General features: G+C 45.8%; 1 protein-coding gene across 1 annotated transcript in view; it reads left to right on the top strand.

The window, feature by feature from the left end:
- Window positions 1-18,064, top strand: part of LOC132781659 (cytochrome P450 2C44-like) — a 40,647-nt gene that overhangs the window by 6,710 nt on the left and 15,873 nt on the right. Inside the window, exons 2-5 of the mRNA XM_067463163.1 lie at window positions 1,797-1,959; window positions 6,668-6,817; window positions 9,140-9,300; window positions 17,511-17,652. Coding sequence (XP_067319264.1) covers window positions 1,797-1,959; window positions 6,668-6,817; window positions 9,140-9,300; window positions 17,511-17,652 — 616 coding nt within the window. The remainder of the gene's footprint in view (window positions 1-1,796; window positions 1,960-6,667; window positions 6,818-9,139; window positions 9,301-17,510; window positions 17,653-18,064) is intronic.

Here is an 18,064-nt window from a genome sequence, read left to right as displayed (position 1 = left end):
CATGCAGACTCAGCAGCAGAGTAGCATAGCGCAAGGGCAGATGTCTTCACTGTGTCCGGTTGTGATCCCCAGGTTGTGCCAGTCAGCTTTCGTATGATATTGTTTCTAGCACCCACTTTTTGCTTGATGTTCAGGCAGTGCTTCTTGTAGGTCAGAGCACGGTCCAAAGTGACTCCCAGGGATTTGGGTGTGTTGCAATGCTCCAGTGGGATCCCTTCCCAGGTAATCATCCTCAGAGCTCGGGCTGCTTGTCTGTTCTTAAGGTGAAAGGCGCACGTCTGTGTTTTAGATGGATTAGGGATCAGCTGGTTTTCCCTGTAATAGGCAGTAAGAGCACCTAGAGCTTCGGAGAGCTTCTTTTCAACCATCTCAAAGCTCCCTGCTGAGTGGTAATGGCACGATCATCAGCATAGATGAAGCTCTCCATCCCTTCTGGCAGTGGCTGGTCATTTGTGTAGATGTTGAACATGGATGGAGCGAGCACGCTCCCCTGAGGCAGGCCGTTCTTCTGTTTCCGCCATCTGCTTCTCTGGCCCTGGAACTCAACAAAAAAACTCCTGTTTTGTAGCAGGTTTCCTATGAGGCGGGTGAGGTGGTCGTCCTTTGTGATACTATACATTTTTCTCAGGAGGAGGCCGTGGTTCACAGTCTCATAGGCTGCTGACCGGTCTATGAAGACATCTCCTGTGATCTGCTGCCTTTCAAAGCCATCTTCTATGTGCTGAGTCAGGTTCAGCACTTGCGATGTGCAGCTTTTGCCTTTCCTGAAGCCACCTTGCTGTGGGATCAGACAGGAGTCTATTTTTTCCATAATTCTATGCAAAATAAGTCTCTCCAGAACTTTGTAGAGGTGGCACAGCAGGGAGATTGGTCTGTAGCTTTTTGGGATCATTACGGTCTTTGCCTGGCTTCAAGATGGCGATGACTTTTGCTTTCCTCCAGATTTTGGGGATCTGACAGGATGCCGTGCAGTTGTTCATCAGCTCCAGCTCCAGCTGACAAAAAAGAAAATTATAAATTATAAAGTGCTAAAGGAATTGGACAGAGGAACCTTACTAATGCTGTGACCCTTTTATACAATTCCTCCTGTTGTGGTGACCCCCAACCATAAAATTATTTTCTTTGCTACTTCATAACTTCATGTCCACATTTGTGTGAGAATGTTGTTCTTCCAACTATAGGCCGTCCCTGAGTTACAAATGTCTCCTAGTTAAGAACGGGGCTGAGACAACAGGGAGGGAAGGAAATCTATCCGTCGGGAGGGAAGTTCACTCCTGACGGGGTTATCAAGGGGGAAAGTGTCTCCACTGAAGCTCTATCTCCGATCCTGGTTTCTATATTTTTCAAAATCCAATTCTGACAGGGACAGAAAATGAGATGACATCTTCTGAACAGAGGCACAGACAGCAAAACAAACCCCTGGGTTATTCACCTATGTTGTTTACCTCACAACCTCTGAGGATGCCTGCCTTAGATGTGAGAGAAACACCAGGAAAGAATACTTCTGGAACATGGCCATGCAGCCTGGAAAACTCACAGAAACTTGTAAAGTGTCTTTTGTACTGTACACCGCCGCGAGTTGCCCTAGGGCTGAGAGCGGCGGTTAATAAATGCAAGAAATAAATAAATAAATAAAATAAAATAAATTCTAGTTATTTACAAGAAATGATAAGAAAACCATCAGACATAGGGGCTTTTCCAGATTTCATATCACCTCTGCCTCTCCTATAAACTTCTTACAGCATGATGCATTCGTTTCCGAATTTAGTCATGTTTCTTTCTTCGTTTTTTTCCAGATAAGTGAGAAGTATGGACCCATGTTTACACTTTATTTTGGGACGGAGCCTGTTGTGGTGCTGCACGGCTATGAGGCCATCAAAGAAGCACTTGTTGACCAGGGCAATGACTTTTCTGATAGGCCAAATTTACCATTGGAAGAGAAACTCCGTAAAGGAAGAGGTATGCAGTTCTGATTTATTTATTGTAGGTTGGACCAGGGTCAAAATCCCCTCTTAGACCCCTTCCACACAGCTGAATAAAATCCCCCATTTTCTGCTTTGAACTGGAATATATGTCCATGTGGATCCAGATAACCCAGTTCAAAGCAGCGAGTGGAGAGGGGAGGCCTGGTCTCTGAGAGGTCCCCCCTCTCTCTCTTGTGGGGTTCCTCCTCAGGGGGCCAGTCTCTCCCCTCTCTTGTTTAACATCTATATGCGCCCACTTGCTCAGCTAGTTCGAGGTTTTGGGCTGGAGTGTGACCAGTATGCTGATGACACTCAGCTGGTGCTGAAGATGGAAGGCCGACCGGACTCTGTACCCGATTGTTTCCATCATTGCCTCGAGGCCGTGACTGGATGGCTGCGTGCCAGCAGGTTGAGGGTGAATCCAGCGAAGACGGAGATCCTATGGCTGGGTCAACCGGGCAGTGGGGACATCCATCTGCCCACCCTGGATGGCAAGGAGGCGCTACGCCCGTCATCGTTGGTCAAGAGTCTGGGAGTCCTTTTGGACCCTCTGCTGTCGATGGAGGCCCAGGTCTTCTTTCACCTGCGGCAGGCTAGATGGCTGGCCCCCTCCTTGTCCAGGGACGACCTCGCTACGGTTATCCAGGCCATGGTCATCTCAAGACTGGACTACTGTAACGCCCTCTACATTGGCCTTCCTCTGGCGGTGATCCAGAAGCTCAAGTTGGTACAACATGCAGCTGCTCGGCTTCTTGCGGGAATTCCGATGACATGCTACGTAACCCCAATCTGACTGCAGCTGCACTGGTTACCCATTGAGCACCGGATCACTTTCAAAGGGATGGGACTCACCTTGAAGGCCTTGCATGGTCTGGGGCCGATGTACTTGAGGGACCGCCTCACCCCCTCCCAACCCCAGAGATCCCTCTGCTCTGAGGACCAAGATTTGTTGGAAATTCCCAGCGTCAAGACCTTGCGCCTAACAGCAACCAGACACAGAGCCTTTACAGCAGTGGCACTATCACTCTGGAACACTTTGCCACCTGAAGTCCGTACCTTGTGGGACTTATCAGCTTTCTGCAGGGCTTGTAAGACATACCTGTTTTGACAGCCCTTTGATCTTTGATATTGCTGCTTTTAAATTGTTTTTAAATTGTTTTAAATTGTTTTTAGATTGTGTTAGATTTTAGCCTGTTCTTGTAAGCCGCTCCGAGCCCCAGGGGAGTGGCCGCATAGAAGTTTGAACAATAAATAAATATTGTGGAATTTTCTGCCTCGATATTCTGGGTTACATGGCTGTGTGGAAGGGTCCTTCAGATGGAACCAAACTTTTGAAGGACAAAAAAATCAATTGAACTACTTTGGAAAGAACACTACCAAAGCCTCCTGAACTGCAGCTGCAATGTGGTCAAAGAGGTTCTCTCACAAATCCTGCAACAACAAACCAGGGGTGAACTTGCAGCAGTGCCTAGTTTGGAAGAAGTCAGCAATGCCATCAACCAAAAAAAAAAAAAGCCAGCGGACCTGATGGGATCCCCGCTGAAATCTTTAAAGAGGGAAGACCTGAGCTGACACAACAACTCCACCATCTCATTGAATAAGTGTGGGTGACCGAGAAAATCCCAGCAGATTTCACGGATGCCACCATCATCACCCTCTTCAAAAAAGGGGAAAGAACAGACTGCGGAAACTATCGAGGTATCTCCCTTCTAACCTCCGCTGGGAAAATCCTCGCAAGAATCCTTGCAAACCGCCTTCTGCCCCTCTCAGAAGACACCCTCCCAGAATCCCAGAACGGCTCGCCCCTCCAGAGGAACCGTGGACATGATCTTCACTGCACGACAGCTCTAAGAAAATAACAACAACAACAACAACAACAACAATAATAATAATAAACTTTATTTGTATCCCACCACCCCCCCCCCCCCCATGGGGACTTGGGATGGCTTACACGATGACAAGCCCAACAATGCAATACAATAAATGAAATCAAAACATAAACAACAACATAATAAATTACATAAAACATAAACTATAAGAATATAGCGAACAATGTAAAATACAGCTTAATGGTGTAACATTAGAAAATGTGGATCATTTCCGCTCCCTTGGCAGCTACCTCTCCACCAAAGTCAACATTGATGCTGAAATACAACACTGCCTGAGCTCTGCGAGTGCAGCATTTTTCCGAATGAAGCAGAGAGTGTTTGAGGACCGGGACATCCGTAGGGACACCAAAGTGCTTGGTTATAAAGCCATTGTCCTCCCAACCCTGCTCTATGCCTGCGAGACGTGGACTGTCTACAGATGTCACATGCAACTCCTGGAACGATTCCATTAGCACTGCCTCCAGAAAATCCTGTAAATCTCTTGGGAAGAGAAGCGGACAAACGTCAGCGTGCTGTAAGAAGCAAAGACCACCAGCATTGAAGCGATGGTTCTCTGCCATCAACTTCATATGCACAAATTTAACGAATTTGGTATGACTTCTGAAAATTTGATACAAAATTATGCACAGACCTAATAGAAATGCCTCCTAAGGAAATGAAAATAAACAGTCCTTAAGAACATATAAAGCATTTTATACACAGCCTGTATTAAATGGATGTAGCTGGTTCCTCACCTAAAGTCTGTGTTTCTTCCGAAGGGGAACATATATTTGTATGCCTATTGCTCTTAAGAAACAGCTTAAGACCAACAGAAAGCCTTGCTGTTCCTTCCTGAGATTACAACACTTAAGAGTGCTTCAGTGGCATATGGATGCTGTCCCGCGCTGGGCCTGTAATAGCACTACTTTTCTATAGGACGTATACTTTAAGCCCAGCGGGAAGCCAGGGGTGCCTCAAAGAGAGGTTCTCAGGGATTTTTCTGAAGTGATGGTCTTTAGAGTCTTTAATGATGCAACAAAGTCTTTATTATGGAACAAACAACAAATCTTCAATGGTTCAAACAACATAGAATCATAGAATCAAAGAGTTGGAAGAGACCTCTTGGGCCATCCAGTCCAACCCCCTGCCAAGAAGCAGGAATATTGCATTCAAATCACCCCTGACAAATGGCCATCCAGCCTCTGCTTAAAAGCTTCCAAAGAAGGAGCCTCCACCACACTCCCTCCGGGGCAGAGAGTTCCACTGCTGAACGGCTCTCACAGCCAGGAAGTTCTTCCTCATGTTCAGATGGAATCTCCTCTCTTGTAGTTTGAAGCCATTGTTCCATTGCGTCCTAGTCTCCAAGGAAGCAGAAAACAAGCTTGCTCCCTCCTCCTCCCTGTGGCTTCCTCTCACATATTTATTATACATGGCTATCATATCTCCTCTCAGCCTTCTCTTCTTCAGGCTAAACATGCCCAGTTCCCTAAGCCGCTCCTCATAGGGCTTGTTCTCCAGACCCTTGATCATTTTAGTCGCCCTCCTCTGGCCACAGGCCCGTAGCCAGGATTTCGTTTCGGGGGGGGGGGGCTAAAAAAATTCAGGGGGGGTTTCGGGGGGGGGGCTGAGTTTCGGGGGGGGCTGAGTCTGAGTGAAAGAGGGTCTAGCCTAGCAAATCTTTTGTATCATTACCCCAATACCCCCATACATATGGGATATATTGAGAATGGTGATCAAATCATGATATTAATAAACATAACAGTTTAAATAATGCACCAGTAAGGCCTTTTCGCGAACCACCATGAGAATTTCGGGGGGGGGGGGCTGAAGCCCCCCAAGCCCCCCCCCCCCCCCCGGCTACATGCCTGCCTGGACACATTCCAGCTTGTCAATATCTCTCTTGAATTGTGGTGCCCAGAATTGGACACAATATTCCAGATGTGGTCTAACCAACACTTCAAGGCTTTCTTAGTCTAGTCCTCAATGGGCTGGTACCTGACTTTAATTAACTGAACCTTCTCTGTAGGAAAAAAAAAACCCTTTTTAACCTCTCCCAGGCTGTTTACTATCTATGCCTCATTGGTGTGGGTCCTACTACCGATTCCAAATGCGTCTGGGTATCGAGTAGACCTACCAGCCGAGGCTTGAAGATATTTCAGCTGGAGTTTGGTGCATCTGTAGTGCTGTCCTCCCTCAGAGGATTCTTTGAAACTTCAGGGCTGTCTTCCCTCTGATTGCTGCGAGGCTGAGAGGCTTCGAGCTCTCAGCCAGAGCCTTGGGACGTTTCCCCTGGAAGCTCTTTTTCCCTGGATAGTCTTGAGAAAAGAAGCTTTTCTATGGGACGAGGTGGTCTACGTCCTATAGTCTAGCTTCCTTGTGTGAGACTGACCAAAAATGGCTCATTTCCCTCCCAGAGCCCTGAACAAGGGGTGGAACCAAAGCTTAATTATGATGGACAGGAAGCCTGCCCTATAATTGCAAACAGATTACAGAAAGAAAATAAAGTTGGAGCTCCTGGTACAGCCGTACCAGCACACCTATTAGGACCATGGTTCCCGAGTTGAGAGTCCAGGTGACCGGAAAGTGATAAAAGAGACCCCCACACACAAAGAAGTAGGTGAAAGACAGAACATGACCTCAATCCCTCAGTCTAAAGAGATAACACTGAAGATCCACACATATATTTCCCCTCTCCTTATTTATTTATTTATTTATTTCACAGTTTTCTATACCGAGCTTCTCAACCTCATTGAGGGACTCAGCCCGGTTTCCAGCCATAAAAAACATATACCCTGACTACTCTCCCATCATGCTCTCTTTCTTCATCTGTTCCAGGGCTGGCATTCAGCAATGGGGAAAGTTGGAAGCAGATGCGGCGTTTTTCCTTGACCGCCCTCCGCAACTTTGGGATGGGGAAGAAGAGCATTGAGGAGAGGATCCAGGAGGAAGCTCAGAATCTCCTGGAACAACTCCATGGCACAAAGGGTAAGAGGACTCTATTGCCCACCCACACCCCCATTGCTTTATTCTTAGGACTTTCCAGGACATTCCTCCTGGCTTTTCTTGTTGAAAGGTTCTCAATTTATCTTAGATTTATAGAACTTCTGGGTACAGGGTTTCCCATACATAGGGTGTCAGGTATACCGCTGGATCGTAGAATGAAACGCACACTCACAAGAACAAGTCCTGGAATTGTAGTTTATTCAGTCCACACAGTACAACAGCAAAGAGAGAACTGAGGTTTCCCGCCAGCCAATCCCCCCTCCTGGCCTCGCTCCCCCCTCTCTCTCCTGGCTTATCTCAGTTTAGGCTAGAACTCCATTCCCACATCTTCAAAGCGAAACCTTGGCCAGATGGCCCAACCATAAACTAATCTATCATGAGCTACTCCCTCTACTGTCAGGAAGAAGACTTCTCTTGGAATCTCTTGGAACCATGAAGGCACATCCTGACATAGGGTTAGGGACATTCCCTCCTGCTCACCCAGAGTCCTGAAATTTCCCACCTGGAGGTTGAACATTCTGTGGCTTGGTCTTTTCTGGGAGGCTTGGGCTTCAGAGATTCTAAGCCCAGATCCTCAGATGGTCGACATCTTTTAAAAGTTGGAGGGAACCTGAGCAAGCATGGCTTTCCTATGACAGCTTCCAAAATGAACAATCATCAGCTCAACATTCATCTATATAAATAAAAATGTCATGTTCGTTTGTGGGACTAACAGAACTCAAAAACCACTGGACGAATTGACAATAAATTTGGACACAAGACACCTAACAACCCAATGTATGTCCTTCACTCATAAAAACACTGAAAAACACAGCTGAAGGGAATTAAAAATCCCCCAAAAGCTCAATGACGAAAAGCTAAATGACAATACAGAAAAAAGGGGAAGAAAGAGAGAGGGAAGGGGAGAAAAGAAAGAAAGAAAGAAAGAAAGAAAACAGGGAGGAGAAGAAAGAAGGAAAGGGAGAAGGAAGCATGGAAGCAAAGAGAGAAGGAAGGAAGGAAGGAAGGAAGGAGAGAAAGAGGGAGGGAAAGAAAAAGGGGAAAGGAAGGAAAGTTAGAGAAGGAAGGAAGGAGAGAAGGAAAGAAAAAAGACAAAGAAGGAAGGAAAGAGGAAGCGAAGGAAAGGGGGAAGATGTAAAGAAAGAGGGAGGGAAGGAAAGAAGGAAGAAAAGAGACAGCAGAAGAGAAAGAAAGAGGGAAAGAAAAAGGGGAAAGGAAGGAAAGTTAGAGAAGGAAGGAAGGAGAGAAGGAAAGAAAAAAGAGAAAGAAAGAAGGAAAGAGGAAGTGAAGGAAAGGGGGAAGATGTAGAGAAAGAGGGAGGGAAGGAAAGAAGGAAAGAGAGAAGGAAGAAAAGAGACAGCAGAAGAGAAAGAAAAAGGGGGAAGGAAGGAAAGAGATAGAGAAGGAAGGAAGAAGAGAAGGAAAGACGGGAAGGAAGAAAAGAGGGAGAGAAGGAAGGAGGGAAAGAAGGAGAGAAAGAGGGAAGGTTGGCCACAGCAACGCATGGCAGGTACAGCTAGTTCTTAGAATCATAGAATCATAGAATCATAGAATCAAAGAGTTGGAAGAGACCTCATGGGCCATCCAGTCCAACCCCATTCTGCCAAGAAGCAGGAACATTGCATTCAAATCACCCCTGACAGATGGCCAGCCAGCCTCTGCTTAAAAGCTTCCAAAGAAGGAGCCTCCACCACACTCTGGGGCAGAGAGTTCCACTGCTGAAAGGCTCTCACAGTCAGGAAGTTCTTCCTCATGTTCAGGTGGAATCTCCTCTCTTGTAGTTTGAAGCCATTCCTCCATTGCGTCCTAGTCTCCAAGGAAGCAGAAAACAAGCTTGCTCCCTCCTCCTCCCTGTGGCTTCCTCTCACATATTTATCCATGTTAATAACGTGGTTTCCACCATTTCTGATTCCTGAATCTCACGTGTCAGAATGTGGATTTCAAAGGCCAAGGTTAGAATGTCTTTCCCATATTGTATAGAAGGGACAGGGTCAAAACAAAAATAAGGCCACACAACTTCCAAGACTCAAATGGAGCAAGAGAGGTTCTCCTTCAAGTTGGGATGGTTGGGTGGGAAGATGTTGGTCATGATCTGAGCTGCTTTCAATCTCCTCAAGAAGGAGAAAGCAGGGCATGAATGGATGAATAAATGTCACCGTTATCGCATAAATATCACCACTATTTCTGCCCACCCAGGACCAACCCAATCCACAGAAACAGATCAAGAGTATCCAGGTTGGTTCAAACTGGACTGATAATCTAAGAGTTGGACTGAGATACGACTGTGCTTTTTTCTCCTTCCAGGCCAACCCTTTGACCCACACTACCTCATCACCTGTACTACCTTCAATGTCATCTGTTCCATCATCTTTGGAAAGCGCTATGGATACGACAACAAGATGTTTCAAAACTTGATTGCCCTGGTAGTTGAAACCATTGCGATTTTAACGTCTCTTTGGGCACAGGTAGGCCTTTTCTCTCATTGCTTAGGAGTTGATATTACTCCTTAAGGCCCCATCTGCACTCGTCATTTACTACAACTCCAGGTTATCTCCAAAACACAATGACTAGACAATAGGGCTGGGCGGTTTCGTTTCGTAATTCGTTAAAAATTCGTTATGTTTATTATAACGAAGCGATAACGAACCATTCAGGAGCAACCAAAGAACGAAACGAATTTTTCCAATTCGTTTCGTAATTGTTTCGTAATTGTTTCGTAATTGATTTGTTATTGATTCACTATTGATTCGTAATTGTTTCGTTATTATTTCTGCATGTCTGGTGCAAGTTTTAGGGTTGCTGTTTGTTTTCTCAGAGAAAAAAAAATAATTATCACACCAACAGTCAACAACAGAGGGAGAGGGAAGCTTCAGAAGTTTTTTTAGCATATTGCGCGATCGCGGCCACCATTAACAAATCGATTCGTAATCGATTCGTAATTGTTTCGTAATTGTTTTACGATTTCCGAAATTTCGTAAATATCGAACTTTTTTTAAAGAAAAATTTCGGAATTCTTTTAAAGAACGAAACGCAAAAACCCCCTAAAAACGAATTGAATTTAGAAACAAATTTTTCCGTGGTTGGACAGCCCTACTAGACAATGCACACAGCAAAAGTGCTTTAAGCCTGTTAAGTGAAAACAAGCAATGCCAGGGGAAAGTCCAAAAGGAAACTCTTGTATCGTAAGTCTCATCAGAGCACTCCAGTATAAACCACGTCACACAGAAAAATCATCTCTACAGAATGCAAATTGACGTGCGGACACCCAGAGTCCTCTGTTTTTATTTATTGTATCAGAAGTGAACCAAGGGTACCCTGAACGGTTTGGGACCCGCCTACTCGCGTGACCGCATTTTTGTGTACGAACACACACGATCTCTTCGTTCATCTGGAGAGGCCCTGCTCTCATTCCCGCCCCCTTCGCAGGCACAATTGGTGGGGACAAGGGAGAGGGCCTTCTCTATGGTGGCTCCCCAACTCTGGAACTCACTCCCCAAGGATATCAGGCAAGCTCCTACATTGGCAGTCTTTAGGAGGAACCTGAAAACGTGGCTGTTCCAGGGTGCCTTCCCCGAATAAAGGAAACAATTCCCTGCAAAATGTCCTCAGAAGCACTTTAACTAGAATCATAGAATCATAGGATCCAAGAGTTGGAAGAGACCTCATGGGCCATCCAGTCCAACCCCATTCTGCCAAGAAGCAGGAATATTGCATTCAAATCACCCCTGACAGATGGCCATCCAGCCTCTGCTTAAAAGCTTCCAAAGAAGGAGCCTCCACCACACTCCGGGGCAGAGAGTTCCACTGCTGAACGGCTCTCACAGTCAGGAAGTTCCTCCTCATGTTCAGATGGAATCTCCTCTCTTGTAGTTTGAAGCCATTGTTCCGCGTCCTAGTCTCCAGGGAAGCAGAAGACAAGCTCCCTCCTTCCTCCTCCCTGTGGCTTCCTCACACATATTTATACATGGCCCTCATCATGTCTCCTCTCAGCCTTCTCTTCTTCAGGCTAAACATGCCCAGTTCCCTAAGCCGCTCCTCATAGGGCTTGTTCTCCAGACCCTTGATCATTTTAGTCGCCCTCCTCTGGACACATTCCAGCTTAGAGTCAATCTCTCTCTTGAATTGTGGTGCCCAGAACTGGACACAATATTCCAGATGTGGTCTAACCAAAGCAGAATAGAGCATGGGGAGCATGACTTCCTTAGATCTAGACACTAGGATCCTCTTGATGCAGGCCAAAATCCCATTGCCTTTTTTTGCCGCCACATCACATTCCTGGCTCATGTTTAACTTGTTGTCCATGAGGACTCCAAGATCTTTTTCACACGTACTGCTCTCGAGCCAGGCATTGTCCCCCATTCTGTCTTTTTGCATTTCATTTTTCCTGCCAAAGTGGAGTATCTTGCATTTGTCACTGTTGAACTTCATTTTGTTAGTTTTGGCCCTTCATCTCTCTAATCTGTCAAGATCGTTTTGAATTCTGCTCCTGTCCTCTGGACTATTGGCTATCCCCGTTGGGTTGCTCTCCATACATTATCCTTTAATTCCTTCCTACTAGATACATCCTACCTTTGTTCATGCCCAGTGTTTATTTTTAAAATTTTAACCTATTACATCTGGCCTGGCCATAGGTTTTTAAATCTTTGCGTGTTATTGTCTATATGTGAGTCATATTAATAGTATTGTTTTATTTGCTTATTGCTTTGTTGTTTTTACTGATGTGTTGTTGGGCTTGGCCTCATGTAAGCCACCCGAGTCCCCATTGGGGGAGATGGTGGCGGGGTATAAATAAAGATTATTATTATTATTATTATTATTATTATTATTATTATTACTCTGGAAGGGACTGCCTGAAGAAGAACCAAAAATACATAGAGTTGGCTTTGAGGCAGCAACCCCTAAAGATTTCCTAAAAATCCATTGACCTGTTGGGGTTCAGCCTCCGTGTGAACCTGAACCTGATTCTCTGATTGTATTTCCTGATGCAACTGAACAGGCTACTGAACTTGAATTTGTCCCTGAAGGTTTGGAAACTGTTGAGTCTGAGGTCAGAGGCTTGGAAAGTGAAACTACTCATCCTGATGAGAATGTTTCAGAACTAAGCAGTGATAGCTCTCCAGAGGAGCTAGCACCTGTCTTTTTTAATGAGGATAGGAGAGGACAGATTTGGAAAAACAGGAGTAAATCACTGAGTCTGCGAAGGTCAAGCAGATTAAAGGAAAGGGAGGCACAGGCTTCAAAGCCTGGAGGCGTGTCCCGAAACAGTTTCTTTAGCTTTAAGTGTCTCTCTCCGGGCTCTCTTGTTAGATCAAGCATTGTTTAGACTGAGGTATTACCTTGGCAGATTTCCTGGTTTCCATGGCCTGCATTCCCAGACGCTTCTAGTTTCCAAGTACGGTTAGTGAGATGCTAACAGGTTCCAGGTTTTTCTAGTGTTGCTTTTGGAATTTTGATCTAGTGCATAGATATTCCAGACTGCTGAATTTTACAGTGGCTTTTTGGACTTTGTACTTTCCTCTATTTTGTAACCATTTTTTATCAATAAAAAAAGGATTGTTTTTTTCCTACAGTCAAGTGTGGTGGATTAATATCTTATGGTCTTGTTCCCTGATCTGGGTTGCAACAGGACCCTACAATGTAACCTGATTTTGCCTCCATGGTTAGCTCCCAGTCAACTTGTTTTCTCTGAATAGGATAACGTTATAATTATGGTCATTATCACATGAGGTACTCGGTACTTTAGACAGAATCAATACCAATAAACAAGTAGATTGCATAAGTAAAAGGCAACACACGTGCAATCAATAACCTTAAGGTTAGAAGAGTACCTGTAATATAGGAACTAGGCATGGTTAGGTTTGGTCGGAATCTTCGTAATTCACAATAAATTCAGAAAGATTGGCTTTTTGAAGCGATTTTGAAGTTTTTTTTAAGGAAGTCCATTTGCCCTTCCGAAGCTTTTTCCACCATTTCTGTTACGAAGCAGTAAGTGAGTCGGAAATGATTCAGAGTTTCCCCAATGATGAATTTCCCCCCTCTCCTCTCCCCTCGCCTCTGTCTGGATCCTGGGAAGCGTTTTAAAACAGACTGGATGAATTTCCTCCATTCTCACCCTTTTCCATTGGAAACAGTAAAACTTGAACTTGGAACATTGCTGGAGCCAATTTTGGTCCCGCCAATGAAAATACATCCTGCATATCATATATTTTCTAGGGCTGGGCAACCACGGGAAAATTTGTTTCTAAACTCGATTTGTTTTTGGGGGGTTTTTGCGTTTCGATATTTAAAAGAATTCCGAATTTTTTCTGTAAAAAAGTTCGATATTTACGAAATTTCGTAATTCGTAAAATAATTACGAAACAATTACGAATCGATTACGAATCGATTCGTTAATGGCGGATGCGATCGCGCAATACGCTAAAAAAACTTCTGAAGCTTCCCTCTCCCTCTGTCGTTGACTGTTGGTGCGATAATTATATTTTTTTTTCACTGAGAAAACAAACAGCAACCCTAAAACTTGCACCGGACATGCGGAAATAATAACGAATCAATTACAAACCAATAATGAATCAATAACGAATCAATAACGAATCAATAACAAATCAATAACGAATCAATAACGAAACAAATTGGAAAAATTCGTTTCGTTTTTTAGATGCTTCAGAACGGTTCGTTATCGATTCATTATAAAAAAAATAACGAATTTTTAACGAATTACGAAATTAACGAACGAAACCGCCCAGCCCTAATATTTACATTACAATTCATAACAGTAGCAAAGTGACAGTTATGACGAACCAACGAAAATAGTTTTGTATTTGAGGGTCACCACAACATGAGGAACTGTATTAAGGGGTCACAACATTAGAAAGGTTGAGAAGCCGTGCCTTGATCCATTGAGTCCCATTCTCTAGAGGAGTGGTTCTCAACCTTCCTAATGCCGTGACCCCTGAATCCAGTCCCTCATGTTGTGGTGACCCCCAACCATACTTCATAACAGTCATTTTACTACTGTTATGAATCATAATGTAAATATCTGATATGCAGGATGCATTTTCATCAACTGGACCAAACTGGGCACAAATACCCAATACACCCAAATGTGAATGCTAGTGGGGTTGGGGGAGGACTGATTTTGTAATTTGGGAGTTGTAGTTGCTGGGATTTATGGTTCACTTATAATCAAAGAGCATTCTGAACTCCATCAGCGATGGATTTGAACCAAACTTGGCTCCCATGACCAATGGAAAACACTGGAAGGGTTTGATGGGCATTGACCTTGAGTTTGGGAGTTGTAGTTCACCTATATCCAGAGAGCACTGTGGACTCATGCAATGGTGGATCTGGACCAAACTTGTCATGATTACTCAATATGCCCAAATGTGAACACTGGTGGAGTCTGGGGAAAATAGATCTTGACATTTGGGAGTTGTAGTTGCTGGGATTTATAGTTCAGCTACAATCAAAGAACATTCTGAACTCCACCAACGATAGAATTGGCTCAAACTTCCTACATGGAATCCCCATGACTATCAGAAAATACTGGTGACCCCTCCGACACCCCCTCATGACCCCCCCCCCAGGGGTCCCGACCCCCAGGTTGAGAAACTGCTCTAGAGTAGCAGAAAACAAGCTAATCCCCTTTAAATCTGGCTCTTATGTCCCCTCTTAACATGTATCGACCCCACTTCACCTTTTCTCCTAGCTTTTCAACGCCTTCAATATCCTCATGGAATGGGTTCCAGGGCCCCATCAGCACATAATACCAAACTATGCCAAATGCAGAGAATTCGTTTTGGAGGAAGCCAAGGAGCACAGGGCTACTCTGGACCCCAACTCACCTCGGGATTTCATCGACTGCTTCTTTATCAGAATGGATCAGGTAAGAGAGAGCCCTGGGACCCATAACCAGGGGCCATCCTCAGGCACCAAACTCTAGTGACATGGACTCTGGAGTGGTGTCTCTGTGATAGAGTTCCATTGGACTCCTAAGGAAATCTCCAAGGTGCCCAGCCTGCCCACTTGGGGAGCTCATTGGAAGCCCCTCCATCCTGGGACACCCAACAGCCGCTGAGAGATGCCACTGTTCCTTAGTGTTCTTTACCTAAGAAATCCTGGATCCAGGGAGTAACTGAAGTTGGCCACTGATCTGAAGGTGGAGGGACTCCAAGACATCTCCTGGTATTGCCGGGGGAAGTTTAGTGCAGAGAGTCGTTCAAGGTCCCAGAATCAAGGCCAAAGAAAGCCAAGTGTCCAGTGCTGTCCCAGTGAGTTCCTCTGAATGAACTGTGCTGGGCGAGGACAGATGCTAGGTGAGGGCAGGTCAGTCCCCACTCTCAACTCTTTCCTCCCAATTTTGGGAGGCTTACAAAAAAATGGATTGGGACCCCGAATGAAAGCTGGGACACAAAATGGGACAAGGTTTTCCCCAAATGCACATGTATTATATACAGGGGCGGCTCATCCATTACGCGAAGTAAGCGGTCGCAGAACACTTTTTTTGCCAGGGGTGCAGGGGCGCCTCTGTAAATGCCCCTCGACCGCCACTTGAGGAGCGCCCCCTCAGCTCACAACAGCCCTAGCAGTACGGGGGGATCCTCGGCTTTCTTGCCTCACTGCTGGGCGATCCTCTTCCCAAAGGGGCCGGGCCCTTGAGCATCGCCTAGCCCCTCTCGTTCCTGCTCCACCTGGCCACCAGGTGCGCGAGCAGAGCCGGCGCTCAATCGTTCTCTGCGTTCGATCCCTTCCCATGACCGGCTCCCTTTCCCGATCCCCCAGCGCTCCACCCGCCTCCTCTCCTCTCCCCAATCCGTGGGTGGGCAAAGGGGTGGAGCTGCCACGTCTGGTCCGCTTCAGGTCCGGAGGCATGTCTGAAGACCCCAGCATGCGCACCAAAAGTCACCTCTTCTCCTGACTTTCTCTTCAGCCATTGGGACCAAGAGAGAGAGAGAGAGAGCCCCTCCGGCTGGGGGTATCTCCCACCTCCGCTCCCTCCTTTGTGTATGCGCCTACCTTCAGGAAAGGTGGGCATCTCCACCTGTCTCTCTCTCTCTCTCTCTCTCTCTCTTGGTCCCAATGGCTGAGGAGAAAGTCAGGAGAAGAGGTGACTTTTGGTGCACGCTGGGGTCTTCAGGCACGCCTCCGGACCCAAAGCGGGCTAGGCAAGGGAGCAAGTGCGGCAAGTGTAGTTACTGGGATGTATAGTTCACCTACAATCAAAGAGCATTCTGAACTCCACCAATGATGGAATTGAACCAAATATGGCACACAGAACTCCCACGATGAACAGAAAATATATATCAATGATTGGTTGGGGGGAAGATGCCAAAATACTGTTTGCTTACCTTTGAAAATTACCTAGGGCCGCCTCTGATTATATACAATACATGCACTCTCACTTCTCCAGCAGTATCTCTCTAGTTCTCTCCAACAACCACCACCTGTCCCTCATCAACCCAATTTAGGGAGAACACAACTTTTATACTTCCCCATTGCATCAGCTTCCACACCCTAATTGCAGTCTTGCAGCTCTTTCACGTGTGGCTATTATATTACATTTCTAACAGAACAAAGCAAACAAGCAGATTACAAAATTTGTGAGTATGAGAGTTGATTAAATGTCCTTTGACCAGTATCTGGCCACTTGGAGTGCTTCCGGTGTTGCTGCAAGAAGGTCCTCCACTGTGCATGTGGCAGGGTTCAGGGTGCATTGCAGCAGGTGGTCAGTGGTTTGCTCCTCTCCACACTCGCATGTCGAGGATTCCACTTTGTAGCCCCATTTCTGAAGGTTGGCTCTGCATCTCGTGGTGCCAGAGCGCAGTCTGTTCAGTGCCTTCCAGGTCGCCCAGTCCTCTGTGTGCCCAGGAGGGAGTCTCTCATTTGGTATCAGCCATTGGTTGAGGTTCTGGGTTTGAGCCTGCCACTTTTGGACTCTCGCTTGCTGAGGTGTTCCAGTGAGTGTCTCTGTAGATCTTAGAAAACTATTTCTAGATTTAAGTCGTTGACGTGCTGGCTGATACCCAAACAGGGGATGAGCTGGAGATGTCTCTGCCTTGGTCCTTTCACTATTGGCTGCTACTTCCCGGCGGATGTCAGGTGGTGCAATACCGGCTAGACAGTGTAATTTTTCCAGTGGTGTAGGGCACAGACACCCCGTGATAATGCGGCATGCCTCATTAAGAGCCACATCCACTGCTTTAGTGTGGTGAGATGTGTTCCACACTGGGCATGCATACTCAGCAGCAGAGTAGCACAGCGCAAGGGCAGATGTCTTCACTGTATCTGGTTGTGATCCCCAGGTTGTGCCAGTCAGCTTTCGTATGATATTGTTTCTAGCACCCACTTTTTGCTTGATGTTCAGGCAGTGCTTCTTGTAGGTAAGAGCACGGTCCAGAGTGACTTCCAGATATTTGGGTACACTGCAATGCTCCAGTGGGATTCCTTCCCAGGTGATCTTCAGAGCTCGGGATGCTTCTCTGTTCTTGAGATGAAAGGCACATGTCTGTGTTTTAGATGGGTTGGGGGTCAGCTGGTTTTCCCTGTAGTAGGCAGTAAGAGCACCTAGAGCTTCGGAAAGCTTCTGTTCTACCATCTCAAAGCTCCCTGCCTGAGGTATTAACCTTGTTATCACTTAAGAAATACCAGTTAATTTACAAATCCTGATATGTTTCACTAGGAGAAACATGATGAGGCCTCTCAGTTCACCATGGAGAACATGGTTTCCTGTTGTATTGACTTACTTGCCGCAGGAACTGAAAGAATCAGCTCCACACTCAAGTATGGACTCCTGATCCTCCAGAAGTACCCAGAGATTGAAGGTAAGACAGAGGTGAAGCCTTCAGGGAAATAGGTTCAAAACTAAATATGAACAGATCCTGGAAATAAGTTTGGGTTGAAAATACGTTCTGGAAGTGGCTAGATTATTAATTTTGGTTTACAAACCCTGAATTGCTAGATTAATGTTCAGGTCATGTGTGATGTTATGGACCAATTGTGCTTCTTGATAATCTGGGGGGTATTCTGCACTTGCAATTCTATTTTATGATTATCTGGCACTGCACTCCAAAACTCTGAATGACCTCCCCCAGAGGTTTCATGTTAATGCTGAATAGTACGAGGACAAAATAGAGCCCAATGAGACCCCTCAGGTCAATGGCCAAGGGTTCAAAGAGGAGGCCCCAAGCACCACCTTTGGGGTTTGACTCTCCAGGTAGGAATGGACCCACTGTA

The sequence above is a fragment of the Anolis sagrei genome, chromosome 1 (assembly GCF_037176765.1).
Source record: "Anolis sagrei isolate rAnoSag1 chromosome 1, rAnoSag1.mat, whole genome shotgun sequence".
Taxonomy (NCBI): domain Eukaryota; kingdom Metazoa; phylum Chordata; class Lepidosauria; order Squamata; family Dactyloidae; genus Anolis; species Anolis sagrei.
This window is presented reverse-complemented; position numbering and strand designations above follow the sequence as displayed.